Raw genomic sequence first — 24,291 nt, 5'->3', positions numbered from 1 at the left:
ATACAGAGTTAGCAAAAAATGCAGTAATGACCCCCAAAAAGTATGTCCTCAAATATCTTACGCAGCCTGTATATACACACTATCCAATGCACCACCTTAGAGGGCTTAGTCGAATAAATTGATCCCAATATTTATTCTTTAAGTAAGGCAGTGAGCTGGCACAATCGTTAACTCGCCGAGCGAAATGCTTAGCGACATTTCGTTCATCTTCACGTTCTGAGTTCAAATTCCACCGAGGTCCACTTTGCCTATAATCGTTTCAGGGTCCATAAAATAAATTCTAGCTGAGCACTGGGGACGATGTAATCTGCTTACCCTTTCTGCCGAACTTCCTGGTTTTGAGCCAAAATTTGAAACCGATATATATTCTGTATGTCTGGTACTTATTTTATTGGCCTAACTACTAATTTCGCTGGGACGTAAACAAACCAACACTGGCTGGCAAAAACAAACATAAAAATACGCACATATGTACTTACAGCGTATTTCAACACTATTTCTGCGTACTACATTCGCTTGCAAGCTACTGGTCAACCCAGGACTGTAGTAGAAGACACTTATCGAAGACGCCGTACAGTGGGACTGAACCCGAACTCGAAACTGCACGGTTAGAAAACGAACTTCTTAATAGACCACCCACCATCACACATACTTCTACTTGTTTCACTCACTGGATTGCGGCCATGCTAGGCCATCGCTTTGAAAGGTTTAATCGAACAAATCGACGAATTTAGTATTCTTAAAAGCCAGGTACATATTCTATCGGTTTCTTTTGTTGAACCGCTAGTTAACGGGGGCGTAAACAAACCAACACCTGTTGTCAAGTGGTGGTGGGTGACATACATAACATAAGCATAAAGACATACACACGCACACACATATGACATTCTTCTTTCAGTTTCCGCTAACAAATTCACTCACAAGGCTTTGGCCCACCCGGGGCTATAATAGAAAACACTTGCTCAATGTGCCGCACAGTGGGACTGAACTCAAGAACTCATGATTAGAACGCAAGCTTCTTTACAACATAGTCACTCTTGCACCTGACCCAAAAGGTTGCACTTCTAAGATACGTGGGATACCGATCTTTCGGTTATGTCTTGAAATTGCGGAGATTTACTGCCAGCGCGAAAATCTTTCAGTTCTTTTGTCGCGATTTCCTTAATGCAGATGACTGAAACCTTGATGCACATATTACTGAAGATACGCAAAAATTATTACGGGTTATATTTCCCTATTTTAGGGTCAGTATTTTTCATTTGTGCGAGATCGTTATTACATTCCAACCATAAATCTTAAATGAAGGAACACAACTAAAAATAATAGAGTGGATTGTCCGCTTGGATCAGTATTTTTTCCTCAGGTCCTACTATAACTTTTCAGAAAAATGTATGCTCCACCGGTCTTTGGAAAAAACAACATTATTTCTAATATTTCGTAACTATAAGGCGGTGAGCTGGCAGAGTCCTTACTGCGCCGGAAAAAGAAATGCTTAGCAGCATTTCTTCTGACTTAATGTTCTGAGTTCAAATGCCGCCGGTGTTGAATTTGCCTTTCATCCTTTCGAGGGCGATAAACGAAGTACCTTAATCGACTTACCTCTCCTCCGATATTGCTGGCCTTGTACCAAAATTTGAAATCAATATTTCATAATTATCTACTTTCCTTAAAGAAATATCTAAACTTGGGCATTAGAATAGCGCTATACTTTTAATAAAGTCGTCACACAGTATGCTTCACTGGAGAGACTGGTTTGGCTAGGCTGAGTATAGGTGCAGCAAGTTTGCTGGGGTGGAGGAGAGAAGTTTTTCATAATTCCTCACTCCTCCCCACAATTTTCCCAGGTCCACCGGTGGGGCATATGCCCTCGTTGAGAATTACTAGCATGGACAGTACAGCCTTTCTTGCTTCTTAAATGGTGAATATCTCCAACGTTTTAGAGAACAATTGATTTTTCAAAACTCTTGAGGAGTCTCGGGTTGTCTGGTCTTAACATGGCATCTCAAGGCTGACAAAAGTTTCTCTTTTATACCTGTGTACCGATGTCTTTTATTTTCCCATCCTTTCTTTTTTGTGATGGATAAATACAGGGTGTCCCAGAATTAACTATCTGTTTCAGTGAAATCGGTCAATTTTTAAAAAAACTCACTTTTATTCAAGTCAAACATGTTTAATATGTATTAAAAGTGTATAAATTTCTGATTTTGTTTATAATTTTATTTTTTTTTAAATAATTTTATATATTTTTTTAATAATTTTATTTTCATTCCATTTGATTCCCGCTTATCTTCCCACGACAGCTTTTTTTTAAAACATTTGGCTGCAATTATTTTCTCTACTTCAATTCCAGGATGGAACAATAGTTTAGCTGAATTTAAAGAACGCATTCAATTAGCAGTGAAAGAGCTAACTCCTGAAATGCTTCAAAATGTGTTTCGCAATACTAAGGATAGATTTGAAATTTGAAGAGATACAGATGGAGCACATATTGAAAATTCTCAATAAATTTTTGACGTAGGGTTTATAAATCTATTTGTTTTGGTAGCATGATTAAGTAATAAACATAAAATTCTGTCAGTTTAAAAATTTTTTGCCGATTTCATTGAAATAAATAGTTAATTCTATGACACCCTGTTTTTTTATGATTGTTGTGTAAAGGTTGCTGAGATCTTTCATCAGAGATATGTAACTAAATAATTACTGCGTGTATTGTATGAAGTGATGAAAGATAGTCAATAATTTATTGAAAATCTTATTCAATTGTTACTTAAATACCTAACTGCGCGAGTTGGGTAAAAATGCAAACATTTGTATTGTGAATAACAGTCCGTTGGCACCGTAAGTACCTCTTGTCCGGTTTCTTTATAGCAGTCTGCCGATAAGCACGGGTAATGAAGAAGGTAAAGAGCTCGAGGCTCGCGTGGAAGAAGCTTGTTAGCATGTATACAAGACGGTAAAATGCTTTCTAGCTCTGACAAAAAATTTTTTTTATGGGATCGTCAGTGCATATCAAGCTCAAAGCTAAGTTCGGTCACCGTAATTGAAAAGTAAATTCGGTTGATCTAGGTTAATCCCTATTTGGTCCAAGATAACAGCGAATTTCTGATAGGTTAAGCAAATGGATTTTAAGTGCACAATCACAGAACTGTAGCGACGCACAAAGAAGCCAGCGCCGTAGAGAGATCTCGCCTGCAACCATTGCTATACGCGAGACAAAAGTAAACGAGTGTGAAGACTCGGGTTTTGATTCTTGGTCACGAATCTGTCATTTACCTACTACAGATGATTAAGACATATTCCGAATGTTAGCCGGTTCTTATCGACTCCAGAGAAAGATTTTGAGAGGAGCTAAAGTATTAAGACTCAAGTAATGGTACCCAAGCACTATTTACGTTGGATCGGACACGTAACACGAACGATCACAGGGTCCCCAGATGTCATAAAGTGAGCTGGTATATGGAAAGTATTTTCAGCAGAACCAAGGCTGTGTTTAAATGAATGTAATAAGTCCTTCTTGAAAACATCTGAAATAAAAGAAGTTAACTAGAAAGAAATGTTTTTGATCCTACCAGTGGGAAAAAAGAGTAGAGATTGGCACGGATGTTTTTGAAAAAAGCGCGCATTTTCATGCTAATTTAAACGAGCTTCACAAAAATGCACAATTTGTGAAGTTAATGAGGTAAACTTGGTCAGGGACACATGTGGTCTTATGTATCTTTCCATGAATGAACTCACTTGTTACCAACAAAAACATCTCATCAGACAAAATGTTGACCACAACATTTTTCCGACAAAACATGGTGTAACATACAAAAGACATGGAAATGTTTGATTAGTGTGACTTAAAAGAGAGCGATATACATGATAGTATATATAACTGCATATTGATGTTTACATATGTTGTGATGAGAGTTACGATGCCCCCTTGCGAGAGATAGACTGGATCGAACGATTATAAATAGTAGCGGTCGGAGTGTGTTAGTCCGATTTGAGTTCGCAGTGAAATCGGAAGGTATCGGTTGGTTAATTTGTTTGGAATATTGATTGTTGGTTCGTGAAGAGTTTGTTGGATCGTTACGTTGTTATTATGGCTGTATCATTATCTTGTTTACTGTTACAAAACTGGTACAGTGTATCTAAACATGTCACAATATCTGACGGTACCACGGAGACGGAAGATAGAACATCTGGCGACGCAGGTTTCGAAGCTCACTTAGGTTATTTAACAATTTGTTCGTGATACAACTTGTTAAATGATGGAAGACCTATTAGCTTCTATAATACAGTTGCAAAAGCAACAACAAGAACAGCAACAGGAGTTGCAGAAGCAACTAGTACAGCAACAACTAGAGCAACAACAAGAACAACAACAGGAGTTGCAGAAGCAACTAGTACAGCAACAACTACAGCAACAACAACAATTATTGGAGCTATACACAAAGAAGTTCGAAAATGTGGTAAGTTCGTTTTCACCAGACGGCGTATCGAACTCCATAACAGTATTCAGTTATAACCCAGAGGGGTATGACTTTTGCAGCATACTACAGAAGGTACGTGGAGACTTTTTAATGAAAATTGCAAGACATTTAAGGAAGATTGCACGTAATAATAGTAAGGCTATTATCACGCAATTTAGCTCCGTCTGAGCATGAACGATACTGTAATTTCATATTGCCCAACAAGTCTAGTGAAATTTGTTTTCAGAAATCAATCAAATTACTGTCTAACATGTTCGGTGATAAAACTTCTCTATTTAACATTCGAGTGGAGTGTTGGAATTTAACTAAAAAAAGAGGATGATGACTTTATTACGTATGCAGGAACAGTCAACAGAATGTGTGAAAGTTTTAAACTTTAAGAACCTACTTCTGAGATGTTTAAGTGCCACATTTTCGTACAAGAAATTACAACAAATGAAGATAAAGAAATACGGGCAAAAATTATTTCAAAACTAACAAGCGAACCAAGATTTAACCCTACAGACTGTTGTAGAAGAGTGTCGAAGGATGGTGAACCTGAAACACGACGTTACAAAATTTCAAGAAAAAGATTTAGCAAAAATACAGATACGTCGACCGAGACAGTATAACCAAAGGCGATTGTTAGGTCCTAATCCATGTTACGGATGTTAAGACCTACATTTCAGAAAAGATTGTCCTTTTATAAGCCAAAAATGTTACAGTGGTCAAAATTTTGGATACAAGAGTTCGCACTGCAGAACAAAATTACAAAGGTCAAAAGTAAAAATTCTAAAGTGCTCTCAGCAGAAAGTAAAATCGGCTCCCAAATAAGGAAATATGTACACGTAAAAGCAAATATTGAATTACAACTGGATACTGGTAGTGACATTTCAATCATAAACACCGACACGTGGAAGAAAATAGGGAGACCTATGTTAAGAAAATAAGCGAAAACTGCAAGTGGCGTGACGAGTGACAAACTACACTTTGTAGGCAAAATGTGGAATGATGTCACAGTTCAAGGAAAAATTTGCGAAGCGAATTTATTCGTCTTAAAGATCGCAAACAATCTGTTTGGTACGGACTGGTTAAAATTATTTGATTTCTGGGATCTCCCAATAAGCCGGTACTGTAAAAAATTAAATGGCTACCCCACTAGTGAAATGAACTCAGTAGCTGAATTGAAGAAAAAAGTAATTAAAAACTTTGTGTATAATGTGATTCACGAATTGTCAGTGATGGTGCAGGATATGAAAATGAAATCCGCAGAGGATAATTACATTACGAGAATGAACGAGATGTTGAAAATAAGCAAAATAAAAATACAAATTCGAATCATTTTCCATTATGCGACGATGTTTTAATGTACGTGCAAAGAGTAGTAGTACCAACTGCACTACAGAAACAAGTATTGCAGCGGAAATGTCGAGAATGAAAGCCTTAATGAGGAGCTATGTATATTGGCCGACAATGGACTGGGACATTGAAAATTGTGTATAATCATGTGCGCTATACAACCAAAGCACCACCGGTAAAATACCAACAGTGGCCTGAAACAGATAGTCCGTGGTCCAGAATACATATCGACTACGCTGGACCGGTGAACGGGCACATATTATCTAATCGTTGTTGATAGCGGTACAAAGTGGCTAGAGATATGCAGGTTCAATAAACCAACCGCAAAGACAACAATAAAGTTCCTGTATGAATTCTTTGCCCGATGTGGTATTCCAGACAAGTTCGTATCAGATAATGAAACACAATTTACAGGTCATAAATTCGAAAGTTTCTGCAAAATGCATGCGATAAAGCATATATTTACCCCGCCCTTCCTCCCAAGGTCAAACGGGCAGGTAAAAAGATTCGATGATATTTTCAAGTGTGCGCTAGATAAAAGCAAGGAATGCCGTAGGAAATGACGAATCACTAACGAAATTCTTGCGGGTATATAGAGTAATGCCCAGTCCGAATATCAGTTCAGGAAAGTTTCCGGCAGAGTTGATGTTCGGGCGAAAAATAAAATCGGTCTTCGATAAATTATTGCCAAGAAAAGATATATTTAAAGGAAATATAGAAAACGCAACAAATCATTTCGAAGTAGGAGATAAAGTTCATTTTAAAATTTACAAAATTGGTAAAGAAGGCTGGGAAGATGGTTCTGTAACTAAAAGATCAAGAAACATGATGTATGTAATTAAAGGACAACGTTGGGAACATAACTGTGACAACGACCTCGAACCCACAAGAGTTAACAAGTGAAACAGAAACAAGAAAAATGCCCCTGGTATTTGAATACTATACAAATAGGTTTTCAAAAAGACTTTTCATTTGAATTTGCCAAAATTTAATTTTTCCAAAATTTGTTATCCATATTTACCGTTGAAAAGATCTCATGGATCGAAACAGGTACTGAAATGTTTTTTATAAAAGTATTTTAGCATTTTCTACTTTGTCTTTTTTCCATATGAATGTGTGTGTGTGTGTGTGTGTGTGTGTGTGTGTGTGTGTGTGTGTGTGTGTGTGTGTGTGTGTGTGTGTGTGTGTGTGTGTGTGTGTGTGTGTGTGTGTGTGTGTGTGTGTGTGTGTGTGTGTGTGTGTGTGCGTGTGTGCGTGTGTGCGTGTGTGCGTGTGTGTGTGTGTGTGTGTGCGTGCGTGCGTGCGTGCGTGCGCGCGCGCGCAAAATAATAGAGACACCTTAAAATTTCAAACAAATTTATTTTAATATGGAGTAGGATCGCCTTTGGCAGTAATTACAGCTTGAATGGACGAGGTATGGACTCGTACAAAGTTAGAATTGTTTCCAAAGCAATTTTTGTCCATTCTTCAGCTAAAACAGTCTCCAGTTCTTGTAGTAATGATAGTGGAGGATATCGACTCCTTATTTGTTTTTCTAAAATGTACCATAAATGTTCAATAATATTGCGATCTGGAGACTGCTGTGGCCAGATAAGATGTTCAACTTCACTAGAATGTTCCTCGTACCATTCAGTATCAACTTTAGCTGTGTGAATTGGTGCATTATCGTCCTGGAAGATTGCGTTTCCTTCCGAAACAGTTCCACAACCATAGGATGAATTTGATCAGTTAAAATGCGTAAATAGTCTTGACTATTAATTCTGCCATGAAGGGAAACCATTGGGCTGGCGGATTTCCGAGATATAGCCCCCCCCCCCGATCATTAAAGATCCTCCTCCATGTTTAACAGTTGGAAGAAGGCAGTCTGAGTCAAATGCTTCTTTTGGCTGTCTCCACATGTATACTCGGCCAGTGGTCGGAAATAAGGTAATGGATGACTCGTCCGGGAAAATAACATTCTTCCACTGCTCTAGGGACCAATTCTGTAGGTATTTACTCCACTCTAAACGTTTTGCAACGTTTGTTTTTGAAAGTAGTGATTTTCTGATTGCAGCCTTCCCGTGAAATCCAGCTCTATGCAGCTCCCGGCAAACAGTTTTTGTGTAAACTGGGTTCTCGATGTGGTAATTAAGCTCTGCAGTAATTTTGGGAGCTGTACTTTTGTGATCCTTTCTAACAATTCACGTAAGAATTCGACGGTCCCTGTCTGAAAGTTTTGGTCTTCTTCCAGAGTTTTGTTTCGACAAGGAGATTTTTCCCTCTTTCTCAAAAGCTGTCATTACTTTCGAGATAGTACTTCTTGATACACCAAACATTTCGACTGTTTTCATTATGCTAGCGCCTGCCATGCGAACACTAACAATTTGACCTCTTTGAAAGTCCGATAGATCTGTCATTTTAATGAATTTTAATTACCTTTTCCTGATAATATCTGAAAAGAAACAGCAATTTTAGCAAAACATATTAAGCAACACTAATAATAAATAAAAAAAACATAAAAATAAACAAGCTTTTGATGGTTTTATAGATATTTCAAAATTATGATGCAAGGTGTTTCCATTATTTGGTCCAACCTCTGTACATACGTGTGTGCGTGTGCATGTATGTCTCTGTTTGTCCTGCCCACTACCACCTGACAAACGGCTTTAGTTTGTTCACGCCCCCATAACGTAGCGGTTTGGCAAAACAGTCCGATAAAATAAGTATCAGGCTTTAAAATAGTAATAAGTACTGGGGGGTTGATTTGTTCGACTAAAATTCTTCGAGGTAGTGCCCCAGCGTGGCCATAGTTTTTTTTTTCACTGAAACAAACAAAAGATAAAGATCAAAAGTAAGTCGACCTCACTGAAATTTGAACTCTGGAACTTGGAGTTACGAAGAAAATATCACCCATTGCACGCTACCGTTTCTGGAAACTATATTTGATATAAATTATGAAAGCAGAATCCGAAAACATTAACGCACACATAAATACACACACATTCACACCAACTAACGGGAGAACCCCTTTTGTACTCAGTCTCTCAACATGCTAAAAATAGCAGTTATATCTCCTGCAGATCTCATTCCTAGTTTTCCGCTTTTTAAGCAGAAATTGAAAACGATTTACTTTACCTTCAGGTTTAGTTTCTAATGAAAGAATCAGAAGTGTAGCGAGGGTGTGTTCCCTGACGCACCTAGGGGTGGAGGCGGCGAAATCTTTTGTATTCTAGCATACTTATTAATAAAAGTGAGGGCGCAAAAAAGTGTTTTCACCTTCGGGCCCTGAAAGCCCTTTCTACGTCACAGTAATGAGGGAAATATGTCTTTTTATGTGTGTGTAATTTTGTAATACAAATTCTTGTAATATCGTGAAAGAAGTTTAAATCTAAATTCTATATTAGTCATTTGCAACGAGTAGTTTTCGTAGTGAAATGGAAGCTGAATTGTATGTGGGATTCCAGCATTCACTGTCTTGGAGGGAACTCAAGCGTACTGATAACTGAAAAAATGTCCTTCCTCATGTGTTCCGTCGCTGACTTCATGCCAACCCTAAATAAACTTTAAATATTGGACAAAGAGGAAAACCTATTCCGCAAGTGGTATGAACCAACTCGTTGCAACCTGATCCAAATTTTGACCCGATACCTAGGGATCTGATACAAGGCCGATACAAGTGAAAGCGCGACAAGGTCTTTACAGAAGTTGCCAAATGGATAGACCTTCAGAGGATTATGGTCAACAAACATGCCATTGCGCCCAAAAGGTACCGACTTTTAAGAGAAAGTGACAAGGTGCCAAAGAGAAGGAAGGCGCTTTTTATTTTATATCCAGTCTCAGACTGAGAGATGCCAGTGTACCTGAAGGATAGACACGTCTTCTTAGAGGAGGTGGCGGTAACATCACTCCGACCAGACATTGTTCCTGTCCTCCAGGAATGTAACAGCAATTATCATGGCTGAATTCACAGTATCCTGGAAGGAAAGACTTGACATTTCTCACCAGTTGAAGAAAACTCGGGACTTTGTCGACGAGACACTTGTCAAGGGATAGCACGCGATCCCATTTCCTATTGAAATCGGCTGCCGTGGCTTTCCGGCTAGATTGGTGCGCTGTTTCCAGCTGAATATTGGTTTGGAGTCCAGACAAGTGAACAAAGCCACCAAGGAGATAAACATAGCAGCTGCTACCAGTTCAAGGTGGCTGTGTTTGACAAGACACTACTGGTGGAACATTTCTGTGGGCGAAAACTAATTCAGTTCTCACGGCGTCACTCAGGCAAAGCGTACAGGCTAAAGAGCGAAACATTTGTGATAATGAAATACCTCCTGATAATATGGAAGCGTTTCCGACATTCCGATGGATTCAGAACAGTTTGCAACACTTGAGTTATTCCCACAGTTTCAACATGGGGCAAAGCAACTTTGATGTTTATTTCACCAACTTGTTTAAATTAGTTTAACAATAAGTTAATATTAATTTTGGCTAAAATAGATTTTAGCGACGCTATTTCTCAAGTTATTTCCTTTTTGTCATGCATGTTTTCATATATGAAAAGAAGTGTAATAAAATTATGATTCATATAAGATAAATGACCATTTTCATTAATTAATATTGTTCCTTAATCATTTCTCCAATGCGTCTCCTCATTCAGTCATTGTCGATACATTTTGGTGACCCACCACTCAAGATGGCAGCCTTCTCGTCAAAGTTCCGTTACATCCTGTAGCGATCAGCTACAGAAGTATATATCAAATGGGAGGAAGAACGTTTTGATTCATCAATCTCAGCCCGCTTTCCTTCCTTCATTTATTTATTTATTTTGCTTTTAACAGACCATCCTTGCGTCCCTTTCAATATAATCATCGGTGGTGAGCTGGCAGAAACGTTAGCACGCCGGACGAACTGCTTCGCGGTATAACGGCTCTGTGAATTATTGTGAATTATTGGAATACTCTTGTGTCACTTTGTGAAAACTGTCTCGGTAAATAATTGTGATTTTTGTGGAATTATTACGGTTACGTTTCACGTGAGCTGCTGCATTCTCCCCCCCCCCAGCTATGGCAAGTGGTAGTGTCTCCAGTATGGAGAGCTACGCCAAGGCCACTGCGGTGAGGAAGCCAGTGCCGCTAGAAACCAAGTTAATCAAGTTGGATATGGAGGAGGTGACCAAAAGCAGGAATTTGATAGAAGTTGAGGGAGACTCCTACAAATTGTGCCCCCCAAAAGAGACTAAAGAAGAAAAAATTCTGAGGACAGTTGTGTATCGTACACAGGCTGTAGAAACCTGTAAAATTGAAATGGTGACGGAAGAGGAAATCGAGGAGTGCCTAGGTGAAATTGTCAATGAAGCCACGTACATCAACAAAGGAAGAAAGTACGGTTGAGGTGAGGTTCACCACTATAGAAGAGGCAACCAAGCATGCAACCAACATTTTAAGAAGTGAAAAAATAGCATTACTACCAAGTTATAGAGGAAGAAGTGTGAAAATACGTATTCCCAGAGTTACACCAGAAATTAAACCAGAGTGGTTGGTTGCAACAGTGCTGGCTGCAACCAAGGAGGAGCCGGAATTGGGACCAGTGGCGAAATCAAAAGTGTGCAAATGGTGGAGATTTGGACTCGAAATGTGACTTTTTGCCACATTCGAGGACATAGAAAGAATTCCCTACCAGATGGAAGTGGAGGACGAGAAAACGTTAAATGTCGTAAAATTTTTATTATGATCACTATGGATCTAATTTACATAGATGATACAAAGACAAATACAAACAGATGTACAAAATGTATGAGTTCTTTTTAAAAATTTTTTACGATGTTTTTATAAAATTTAAAAAACGATGACTTTGAATATTCAGACATACATATGCATGCATACCCACACACATCTATATAAATATATATATATATACACATATATACATACATACATACATACACACACACACACACACACACATACCCATACATACACCTACACACATGTATGTCTATAAAAAGAAGGGGAGATTGGGTTTTTCAACCCGGCAGCCTATAAGGCCCAGCAGTTTGCCTTTTATTTTCTCAATGATTAGTTTGGGTGACTTACACCCACCTTTTTCACTACTTCCTTCCATCTTCGTTCATATACTTTCTCTGACAGGGTTCTCTTTTCCAGCCCTATCTTGCTCTTCAGGTGATATCTGAAGTAGAACAGCAATCCAGGGCCGGATATGTAGGACCCTGTCACGATGCCTTCCATTCTCGTCCTCCATATACACTCTTTCAATACTGCTACCGTACAGAGAAAACAAGCCTCACCTTCATTTGATAGTCCAGTTGGCGGTATCATCTTTATCATAGACTCAGCCGACAGCTGTACTCGTCCCAGATGCGACAACACGTGTTCCACGTAAATCATCAAGCCGGAGAGCTTCCGACAATGTACGAGAGCGTGCTGGACAGTTTCACTGTCCTGCTCGCATCTTGGACATGTCGGTGGCACTGCTAAACCGTGCCTGGATAACTTTTCGCGAACAGGTAGAGCATTCCTGTAACTCTGCCAAGTCAGAGATTTTTGGAAATTATCCAAGTACTCTGGCTTGAAGGTCTTACGAAACAGGTTGGCGAGTTGGTTCTCGTCGAACCCCAGAGCCCCTCCTAAGACGTCATCGTTTCTCTCCTCCACTAGCCGTCTGTAGAATACCGAGGTGGTATTCCCGCAGCCAGCCTTGCCCGTCTTGTGGATAGACCAGAGTGCCTGACGGCACTCCTTCTGCCATAAAGTCAGATTACATCTTCTAATGAGACCGGGTTTAAATCGTTCCAGCGAGGCCGGTCGCGGCAAGAACTCCTCCGCCAACGGACTCCACACCTTATCACCCTCCAGGTGGCACCAGAGATGTCTCAGCCTCAACGCATGTCTGCGCATCATTAGCCAGGGCATCCCCAAACCACCCTTTAGCGGTTCCTGGCAGCATACGGAGCGCCTCACAAGTGGCTTTCCCCCCCTCCACAAAAAGCGGAAGAGGAGTCGTACCAGCTTGTTTAGCCAAAAATCGGGGCAAGGCACAACGGACAGGCGGTAGGTGATTACAGATGCTATAAACATCTGCACCACCTCCGCTCTACCCTTCAAGGACAGAGACCGCCCGGACCACTTCCGGATTATGGCCTCCACCTTGTTTACTACCTCGCTCCAATTCTTCTCCGTCTGTGAGTCTGAACCGAACCAGACTCCAAGCAACTTAACAGGACCATCTGTCCAGTGTCCAACGACACTGGACGATAACGGCCTGTTCCTCCAGGTGCCGAGGCGCAGACCGATGGACTTGTCCTTGTTAACTTTTGCTCCTGCCACCGCTTCGTATCTTCGGAGAGCATCTTCTACTCGAGGTAGTTGTGCTTCCTCAGACACGATGAGAGTGACGTCGTCCGCATACGCAGAAGTAAACTTACCGCATCCGATCTCATTAGGGTTGCCACCCAACTTCTCCAGCCTCCGCAGCAATGGCTCCAGGGCCAAAACATACAGGACCGGAGACAAGGGGCACCCTTGACGAACAGACCGCTTGATCGAAAACGGCTCCGTTAGGTAACCGTTTATCTGGACGGTGGACTTAATGCCGCTGTACATAGCGGAGATCCACCCGCGAAAGCCCGGGCCTATCCCAGCCGCTTCGAGGACGGCCTCCAGGTACCGATGGTCGACCCTATCGAATGCTTTACTTTGGTCTAAGTGGACCACTGCCCCTCCTTTGCCGGCTAATTTCCCAACCCTGTCTAAGGTGTAGCGGAGAAGGTGAAGATTGTCCTGGATCGACCTGCCTGGGATTGCACAGGTCTGTGCCTTCCCGACAAGCTTCTCCACGACCGCCGTCAACCTTTTAGCTAACACCTTGGCCAAAATCTTTAGCTCTACGTTGAGTAGAGTTATGGGCCTATAGTTACTAATGCTATCCCCCTTGCTTGGGTCCTTCTGTATCAGCGTCACAACTCCCCGGCTTACAGAACTGGGAATTCTCCCATTCTGCTGCCAGTTTGCATAGACGCCTGCCAGAATCTCCCCAAACAAGTCCGGCATTGCTCGGTAAAACTCGTAGGGCAGACCATCCAGTCCCGGAGACTTTTCCCCAGCGCACTCGGCCAGCACCTCTCTTACCTCCGCGGGAGTGATCAGGCCTTCACAGCATTCAGCCTCGCGCGCCGAGAGTCGAGGCCCGCCAGCTAGGAAGTCCCTTAAGGGCTCCCCACGCCCAAGCGGACCGCTCTCCCCGAACACCCGAGCAAAATGCTGGTGAAGGGCCTTTTGCATCTCCTCCTGTCCATAGATCCTGCGTCCCTGCCCGTCAGTTAAAGACCCAATGCAGGACTTCTTGCCCTTCTGACTCTCCACATGGCGAGCCCATCTGGCTGCGTTGATACCTTCTCGTTTCCCAGCGCGTAACTTAGCTCTGACTCGGCATCCTTCATGTTTGGCATTGAGGTGACGATACAAGACCGTTCTCGCCGCCGTCACTCTGGATGCGGTGCCAGATTCCATTGCCTCATCTAGACTCCTGACTAAGTCACCCTCTATTCTAGTCCTATCTAAACTTAGCTGATTGCTAGATCTAATGAACTCAAGTCGTATGGCTCTCTTGAGGGCGTGCCACCATCTATTATTAATGATGGTGCCACATAATGCCCTCTGCACTAACTCCTTAATCCGGGTACGAAAAGCTACACAAGTCAAAATAGACTTGTTCATTTTCCAATACCCGGGTCCCTGTCTATGACACTTATCTATATGCACGTCACAAGTTTGTGATCCGAGTAAGGCACAATGCAAAAATGTGGACAGCTAAAACTATTCTTATCTCTTTCCTTAACAAATATTCTATCTATATACGATCTGCGTGAGCCGTCGTTATTACTCCACGTCCACTGTGGAACGCTCGGCTCATCCAGTCGGTAACGGTCTACTAGATTAAAGCTCTCTAGTAGACCTTTGAGGCAAGAATTTCCTTTCCTATCAGCGGAGCCTACACTATCAACTCGCGCATCGAGAATAGTGTTGAAGTCCCCTAACAATACTATGGTTTTAGACGTCAATAGAAAGTACTCCAGGTTCCGAAAAAAATCCGACTGCCTGTGTCCGTTAGGAGCGTAGACAGCCACCAACCTGAGGGACTGCTTACTTTCGTGTGTCACATCTAGGACGACCAGCCTACCTTCTGGGTCCAGAAAGACAGTACGTATCTGCAAATCCAACGTGAAATGTCGTAGTCGAGGGAAGAAAACCAAATTGTTATATATGCGGGGAGAGAGGTCATATGAAGACCAAATGCCCCCTATATGAGTTCACAGCAAGAAAAAGCACAAGCAGAGGAGGAAAAAATTGTAGACCACACTGAGGAAATAAGAGACAGAAGTGTGAAACAGAGAAAACAAAGAAGAACGAAAATGGAGCTACTAACCCTAAAAAGCGAAGGAAAAATAAGTCAAAGGAACGGTCAAGAGAAAACAAAACAGAGATAAAAAAGCCAGAAACTAATAATGTACAAGAAGAGGAGGAGAGAACGGATAAAGATGTGAAATACAAGGGGGTTTTGATAAAGTACGAGAATTGCGAGCAGATGGAGAGAAGGGTCGAGAGGTTGGGAGAAGTAATAAGAGTGAAAATGCCAGAGAAATGTGCTGAAAGATGCATTTTGATACCCGAGGAAGGCTACTGGGAGCGCATAGAAGAACTTGGTGAAATTATAATAACGAAACGGATATGGTTGGTGGAGACACCACCCACTAGAACTGATTATTTGCAGTTGTTAAGAACGGACGTAACAATGATTAATGGAAGAAAGGTAACGCGAGTGTTTGAACGTAAAAGTGAAAAACTGGATAAATGTAACCACCCGACTTCGGGGATCGAGTGGACATTGCGCCTCATTTTTTTCATTCTTTCATATTATCGTTTTATTTTAATTACCCCGATTTTATGTTGGCCATTTGTACTGTCTTTATGTTTTGTGATGTCTTAAAAATTCTTTGTATAGCCCTTTATGAGTAATAAAGAAATCGGTATTTCGTCTCCGTGAGTTTACTGGTCGGACGTGTTATTACTCTCTGCGATTGTTTGGTGGGCGTAGCTGAGATGGAGAAAATGAAGACGTATACAGCAGCGACGGGAGTCGAGCTTCCGTCGTCTCAGGCCTGCTGAAGCAATATGAAATACATTGGAATGAAGACATGGCTGAGAAAATTGAAAAATATAACAAAATGATAAAGAAGTTGGGGCCAAACGTAAAGTTAACCCCATCAGAGGAGGAAAAGACGAAAATGGAAATTGGAGTTGTGCTATATAAATCATTTTCAAGGAAAAATAAAAGAATAGAGAGTGCAACGAAGGAGGAGGTGGAGGAGTGTTTGAAGGAATTGCAAGAAGATGTGTCGTTTTTTACAAGAGGCAAGACATACGCGTCTGTAGAAATAACATTTGTATCAGAGGAGGCAGCAAAAAAAAATACGCCAATAAGACACTAGCCAAAGGAAATTGGATGCTCTTTCCCAATAAGTTGGGTAGACGTCCAACGTGGATTAGAGTGGGTAGGATCCCACCGAAAATAGAGTTGGAATGGGTAATGGCAGCAGTTTTTCCTGAAAGAGAAGAAGATGTATGGATAATTATGATAAGCAGAACCCAACAAATAAATTGCTGGGGGTATGGATTGAATGTACTTTTTATAGCAAGTCAGAAAGTTTACAGTGACATACCGGAGACACTGGAACTGCCTAACCAGGACAAACTGGACATAATATTGGAGGGGAGACCTCCAAAGTGCTACGAATGTGGTAAAAGAGGTCACGTTAGAAGAAGGTGCCCAGAAATAATGGAAAACAAAGAAATGGAAACGCAAGAAGGCGTGATAGAGGAAACAGTCACAGGAAGAGGAGCAGAGAGCTGATTTTGAGGAAGCTAAATCAAGGAAGAGAGAAAGGAGGAGCTCATCGCCGAAAGTCGAACAAGGGAAAAAATACAAATTACAGGATCAAGTGGGATCACTGAGGAAAGAGGATAATAGCAGCAGAACATTACCACAGAACCATACAGTCTCACAATCGCACAGACAGACAGATACACAGATGCATAAACACACAGACATACATACACTCGGAAGCGTAGAAGATAACGCAGAGTTACAGAAACCTAAAAGCACAGAACCTGAAAACACACACACACAAACACAACATGCAGACTTACAGTCACACAAACATGCAGACCCACAGACAGATAAACACACAGATATACAGTCACAACGAAATATAGAAGAACAGACGCATGGTAGTACAGAATCACAAAAACAAAAAAGAACAGACATACAGACGCAGGAGGTACATAGGAACGGAATATATTTGATGTCATATCGATACACACAAAAAATAGAGAAGAAGATATCCAAAATAAAAGACATTGTCAAAGTGGACCTCTCGGACGGTTGCGATAAGGAGACGAGATGGATTTTAATAGAAAAAGAAAAGTATAAAAAAATCAAAAGAGGATTTCCCGACAGATATAAACCCACTGGGGCCCGAGATGAATTTCTAACCCAGCGCTCCAGTGGTGAACTACGAGGAAATAAAAGATTATATAAAATGGTGAGTAGTTTTATTTTGGATAAATTATTGAGATAATTTTGAAAAGAACTATCGAAGACTGTGAAAGGAACTATTAAGAGCTGTTGAAATAATTGAAACAACGCGGCCGCCCCGGGGTGGGGCTGGGGTGGCCGTCCCATCATCATTGTTTAATTTCATTGTTCCATTCTATCATGTGTTAATTGTCCACGCATGTGTGTATTGTCCCATCTGTGTTTAGCCCCTTGTGGGTAATGAAGAAATTGGTATTTCGTCTGCTGCTACGTTCTGAGTTCAAATTCCGCCGAGGTCGACTTTGCCTTTCATCCTTTCGGGGTCGATAAATTAAGTACCAGTTACGTACCGTTTGTCTGTCCTTGTTTGTCCCCTCTGTGTGTAGCCCCTTGTGGGCAGTAAAGAAATAAGAAACGTTAGCACGCTGTCGAAATGCTTAGCGCGTCCGTCTTTACGTTCTGAGTTCAAATTCGGCCGAGGTCGACTTTGCTTTTCATCCTTTCGGGGTCGATGAATTAAGTACCAGTTGCGTACTGGAGTCGCAAAATTTTCGGGTCTTGTGCCTAGAGTACAAAAAAATATAATCACCGGTACATGTTGTACACTTGAGCGTTGTGAGCAATACGCTCAACTTGTTAATATTCTCGGGAATGTAATCGACTAAATTCCTCCCGTTAAAATTGCTTGCCTTGTGGCAAAGTTAGAAGAAGATTTATTTTATTCCTGGTAGAATTTATGTGCGTAACGGGTTACTACCCGAAATCTTAGGCATCCATATGATGTTAAGTGCTCAAAATCTCTCTGATGATCTGTGTCCCCGAAGATGCAAACCTTTTGTAGAAGTTCTACAGGACACTTAATTTCAATCTTCTTTATCCATTTGTCTATTTCATAATTCCCAGTCCCTAATGCACCAATTATGACAGATACAATCCTTACAGACTACATGTTCCAAATCCTCGCGATCTCATATCTTAAAGGTTTGAGTTTTCTAATTTTTCGTCTGCTTTCTTCACAATCCTAGTATCAAATGAACATGATGGATCGATTAGTATACATATTCGATTTTTTTTGTCCATTACTATAATATCTGGCCTATTATGTTCCATCTTCTTATCCGTTTGAACAAAAAGGCAGCGAGCTGGCAGGATCATTAGCATGCCGGGCAAAATGCTTAGCGGCATTTCGTCCGTCTTAATGTTCTGAGCTCAAATTCCACCGAAGTCGACTTTACCTTTCCTTCTTTCGGGGTCGATAAAATAAGCACCAGTTGAGCACTGGGGTCCATGTAATGGAATCGTCCTCCAAAATTTCAGATCTTGTGCCTATATCAGAAAGGACTACTACTACTACTACTACTTATAATCTTTTCTATTCTAGGCACAAAGCCCGAAATCTTGCGTGAGTAGGCCAATCGATTAGATCAACCTCTGTACGCAACTGGTACTTAATTTATCGACCCTGAAAGGAGGAAAGGCAAAGTCGACCTCAGCGGAATTTGAACTCAGAACATAAAGACAGACAAAATATCGCTAAGCATTTCGCACGGCGAACGTTTCTGCCAGCTCGTCGCCTTACTGTTACTGCTTATAATGTAAACTTGCTAATGTTCTGGGTTATGATAGGTAAAACAAAGCAGCAAAAGCTTGAAAGGTGATGCTGAAGATTTTATGTCACTAAAATATGACAACCATATATCATAGTAAAAGCGGTACGTTAAACTCCAAGATCGCAATTATTTTATCACGGCCCGTCCATCACGTTAGGACAGAGGTTGACAAAGTGGTCAGTATTGATCTAAGACGTCTAAGTGACTATCCAAGAGTTCGATAGACACCTGAAACAATTTGGGGAATTAAGAGTGCTGAATTATTAGCGAACTGAGTCTAGAAAAGCGCGGAAATTTAAGGTTAAAACTTAATATTGATGCAATAACTAATATTCATCAGACACATATTTCACATTTAATATTCCAACTATATCAATATAATATGACTGAATTTTTTTTATTTATCCTTATCAATTTCGTCAAGTATTTTCATTAAATTCCTTTAAATATTATTAAAACAGCAGTAATGACACGCACAAAACGAAGAAATTGTTTTTAAATGCAGAAAGTTATCAATTTTAGAAATTTGTGGGGAGTCAATAAGTTATCAACAATTCCATGAAAGGAATCAAGAGTATAAGAAATTTTCCGATTCCTATGTTAGAAAGATAAAAATATTCAGATGCTCCAGAGAAGCATGTCACTAATAAGATATGAAATCGAAAGCATAATATTAAAGGGACGTAACTCGCTCACTTGATGAACATAGTCGACTTCCGGTGATGTCGCTTATCTTTCTATATCGCAATGTGTAATATTTATATCGCGATTTACTGCTTATCGAATAAGTTCATTTCACCGAAATCTTCATCTTTTTATCATGGATAATATTATATTGTAAGCAGGTTTGTCGTTTATTATTTACTGAACTTCTCTTTCATTTTGTCTTATCAGCCACTGACGTATGCATTACACAGACACACACACACACACACACACACACTAACAAAAACACACACATATATATATACTCACACATATATAAATACACACATAATGTTTGGAGATACAAACGGCAGGGGGGGGGGGGAAACAAGAACAACACAATTTTGTAGATTTTATTCGTTCGTAGTTGATAATTTACTCTGTCACTATTCAAAGTTTTTCGCTACGTCCAAATCCTTCAGGCAACATAAACATAAATCTTTATTTATTAAATCATCTCTCTCTTTTTCTTTTGATAACCAATAAAAGCAACAAAATTGATACTACCGAAACACTATATATATATATATATATATATATATATATCGTGTGTGTAATTCTATATAATGTCTTTATTGGTTCTAATATATTCCTTAGGAAAACAGCCGGTAAATGTGAGTGAGTGAAAGAAGCCGACACAGTCTTTATGTAGTTTGTGTGTTGGGTGGTGGGTATTTGTTGCTAAGGTTGCTTTTACTAGTACCCGTGAACCATACACAGTGATATACATGCACACAGTCTTATATCCTTCTCTTCTCTCTACCTCTCTCTCTCTTACACACACACACACACACACACACACACACGCGCGTGCGGATGCATTCTTCCTATCCTTTGGAAATAGATTTCCATTAGATTGGCAATGAGCCATTTTTTTTTCTTCTTATTTCTAACGAAGCAAGGATCGGTTCAGTTGCTTGAATAAGCCTCCATACATTCTTGGTGCTTTATTTTCTGAACCTTGGACACACATGACAGACAGGTAGGATTTAAACTTGCGATATATTTTATTGATTTTTTTTTTGTTTTGTTTTTCGAGTTAAGGACACACACACACACACACACACACACAAATTATGTGAAGAAAGAATCAATATCAAAATTCTACTCAGAATAGCGAAGAACAGAATCAGATACAGTAAGAATTCTTTCTGGTGTTCTGCTATTTCTTCCTCCATACCATTAATTAATTGAACAATGTATAAATATTATCAGCTATTTCTCTGTTTAGTGGAATTGTCTCCTCAGCGTGTTTGTATGCAACACGGTTTCGATTCCTGATTGGAGCCATTTCATTACATTTACGTCACTTGTCTTTGACAAACCGCATCAATCTCTCTACGTCTCTGGTCTCCTCACCTCTCCCTCATGCAAAAGTAGTAGACGTCATGCCAAGATAAATTACGATGTAATATTTGTTACCTTTTTATACCTCCTATGGCATCTTGACAATTTTTGTTTTCCTCTAATTTTTTCATTCTGTGTGTGTGTGTGTGTGTGTGTGTGCATATGTGTATGTGTGCATATGTATATGTGTATGTATATATATATGTGTGTTTGTGTACACATTCACACGAACACACGAATGTTTTATATGCGTGTAACACCCTCCACTCAAGAATCTACACACAAGAAAATCACCGCAGGCATGCGCGCTCTCGCGAAATGAAGCAGCGGAATTGACAGCAATGTTGTCAAAATATCACGGGTGATAGTAATGTTAGAAATAAATACCGTTATAAGTTATTCAATTCTGCTACTTCTCTTAGGGTGTAAGAAATACAATGATGATGATCTCCATATAATAATAACCAATATAAATGTTGCTCGATTTCGCCAGTCACACAGAGAAATAGAGTAAATAAGAAATACAGACAGTTAACACGAGAGATGTAAGATGAGTAACTTTCTGAAAAAAAAAAAACATCTTTTTAAAATTAAATTTTGCGGAAATGGGGTTTTCGATGAAGTAGATTGCAATTATGTTGATAGAATTTAGGAAAATAATGACTTGTATTTATTAGTGCTGTAAATATGCAAATGGGAAATTTGTTTTAAGATTATAAATATTTTTCTTTTGAAAATTAGCATTCATTTCATCATTTTGTATCAGCACGAAGGAATTTGATAAAAATTAAATCGATTATTGTGTGTTTACCATATTTCGTGGCAAAAGCATACTTCCAAAGTTACCCATTATCTGATGGGTAACACTCTAATAATAATAATAATCATAATATTAATTTCAAATTTTGGCACAAGACCAACAATTTTGGGGGGACTCCAGTACTCAACTGGTATTTATTTTATTGACCCCAAAGAACCAAAGGCAAAGTCGACCTCGGCAGGATTTGAACTCAGAACGTAAAGCAATTTTTTTTCCCCGGCGCACCAACGATTATGCCAGCTCACTGCCTTAGTAATGATGATAATATTGGTTTGGAATTTTGGCACAAGGCCAGTAATTTCGGGCGAAGGGTTAAGTCGATTACATCGATCACAATGATCAACTGGTACTTTATTTTATCGACCCCAAACGGATGAAAGGCAAAGTTGACGTCGGCGGGACAGTAAGGATAATAATATTAATGGTTTCTAACACAAGGCACATGGCCAAATATTGCACGGGAGACTGAGATGACTTGATGTCATTTCCAGAAACATAAGTTATAGGTAATATGTCTATAAAAACAAAACAAACCTTACTTAACTGTGAAATAATAGTTTGACAGATGTTTCCTTTCACTTTGTTGACTGCTATTATATGTACATAAAACGAAAGACGACCAATGAGTGTACTTAATCATCTCTAAGTACTCAACTAGAATTTAGCCTACAAGAGGCTAAACATAGAGGGGGCAAACAACGACAGACAAAGGGACTAAGTCGATTACATCGACTCTAGTGTGTAACTGGTACTTATTTAATCGACCCCAAAATGATGAAACGCAAAGTTAACCTTGGCAGAATTTGAACTCAGAACGTACTGGCAGACGAAATACCGTTAAGCACTTCGCCCGACGTGCTAACGATTCTACCAGCTCACTGCCTTTTGTTACATTTATATGACTGAGTAACAAAGTCCATAATAATGATTTCTAGCATAATCCCAGGTCTTAGATTTGGAGAGAAAGATATGGTTAATTCTATCAATTCTAGTACTTGATCGATACTGTATTTTATCAACTCCAGAAGGGTGCAAGGCACCATGATTTGAACTCAGAATACGAGGGCTATAACTAAATACTACTAAATATTTTTGGCGCTACTGTAGAAAAATAGTTTCTCATTTAGGTACAAGGCCAGCAGTTCTGAGGTAATGCCATTAGCCTCATTACTTGTTTGATATTTTATTTTATTGACCCCTATAAACATAAAAAAACAGTTGACTCAAGAAATATTTGAACTCAAATTGTAAAGAATCAGAAAAAACACTTATGAAAAACCTGAAACAATGTTTCTGTAAAATATAAGTTGTGTTGCTGTAATGTTTTTAAGGATGAAGTGGCTGTAAATTTTTAAGGATGACACCCAAGAAGGCATGGGATGAAGTACTGAAAGCTAAGCCTTATGACAAAGGACTGAGATGTCCAGTGCCTTGCTCTACTCAAGAAGACCTGTCCACCACAGCGGAATTGATACCGGTGTTGGTGCCACATAAAAAAGCACTGGTGTTGGTGCCACATAAAAAAGCACTGGTGTTGGTGCCACATAAAAAAGCACTGGTGTTGGTGCCACATAAAAAAGCACTGGTGTTGGTGCCACATAAAAAGCACTCAGTACACTATGTAAAGTGGTTGGCATTAGGAAGGACATTCAGCTGTAGAAACCATGTCAGAACAGACAATGGAACTTGGTGTGGCCCTTGGCCTTACCAGCTCTGATCAAACCATCTAACCCCTGCCAGCATGGAAAATGGATGTTAAATGATGATGACATTGTGTCATTCCACATGTAACCAGAATATATATGGCTACAGCATTCTCACTGCAACTTTAAGAATACTACAAGTGAAGTTGCTCTGTTTCTCTGTGCAAAGATGATTATATGATTATTAATGATGATGAAAGCCATTTGCTGATATATTCTGATGGCACACAGCTGAAGGAAGCCAATAACTTTGAGTACTTAAACCCTATGTTGCTGACAGTAAGAAAGACCTCCTGACATGCAAGGCACTAATGTAGAGTTTCAAAGTATCTGAAAATCAGTCACCAAAGCTAGATGACTTCAGGGCACATGTAGAGAGCCATTCTTCTCTATTGAACCTAAATGTGGTCTATGAAGAAGGAGCTTCATTAATGTTTTCATAGTACATACACCAGGTTTCTCATGAGGATTCAAAGTATCTTGTAGAGTGAACACAAAACCAAACAAGTGGCTTAGAGGATTAAAAAATAAACATCCTTCCCCAGTCATATAGACTCATAGGGCTGGTTTCCCAGTTTCCATGGGGCATATATTCCCTCCCTGGTTGGGACTCTGGTCTGTTGCTGGATTATTCACTTTTGCCATCTGAATGGACTGGAGCAACATGAACTGAAGTGTTTTGCTTGAGAGCATAATACATCACC

At 39.9% G+C, this 24,291-nt stretch overlaps 1 protein-coding gene across 17 annotated transcripts in view; it reads left to right on the top strand.

Annotated features, from left to right (window-relative positions):
- The window catches only part of LOC106878206 (uncharacterized protein KIAA0825), a 189,652-nt gene that overhangs the window by 8,440 nt on the left and 156,921 nt on the right, over nt 1-24,291 (top strand). For 5 of the 17 annotated variants that reach the window (XM_089357278.1, XM_089357279.1, XM_052970492.2 and 2 more), the window contains exon 1: nt 19,711-19,849. The exons of 5 other annotated variants lie outside the window; for them this stretch is intronic. In XM_089357278.1, the coding sequence (XP_089213404.1) occupies nt 19,833-19,849 (17 nt within the window). In that variant the 5' untranslated portion in view covers nt 19,711-19,832. Of the gene's footprint in view, nt 1-17,062; nt 17,410-19,710; nt 19,858-20,303; nt 20,700-24,291 lie in introns of those variants that run through there. 7 more of the 17 variants (XM_089357281.1, XM_052970495.2, XM_089357285.1 and 4 more) reach the window with 5 other exon arrangements.

This window comes from Octopus bimaculoides, chromosome 9 (genome assembly GCF_046866305.1).
Source record: "Octopus bimaculoides isolate indiv1 chromosome 9, ASM4686630v1, whole genome shotgun sequence".
Taxonomy (NCBI): Eukaryota; Metazoa; Mollusca; class Cephalopoda; order Octopoda; family Octopodidae; genus Octopus; species Octopus bimaculoides.
The sequence above is the reverse complement of the archived record's forward strand: the minus strand, read 5'-3'. Positions and strand labels throughout refer to the sequence as shown.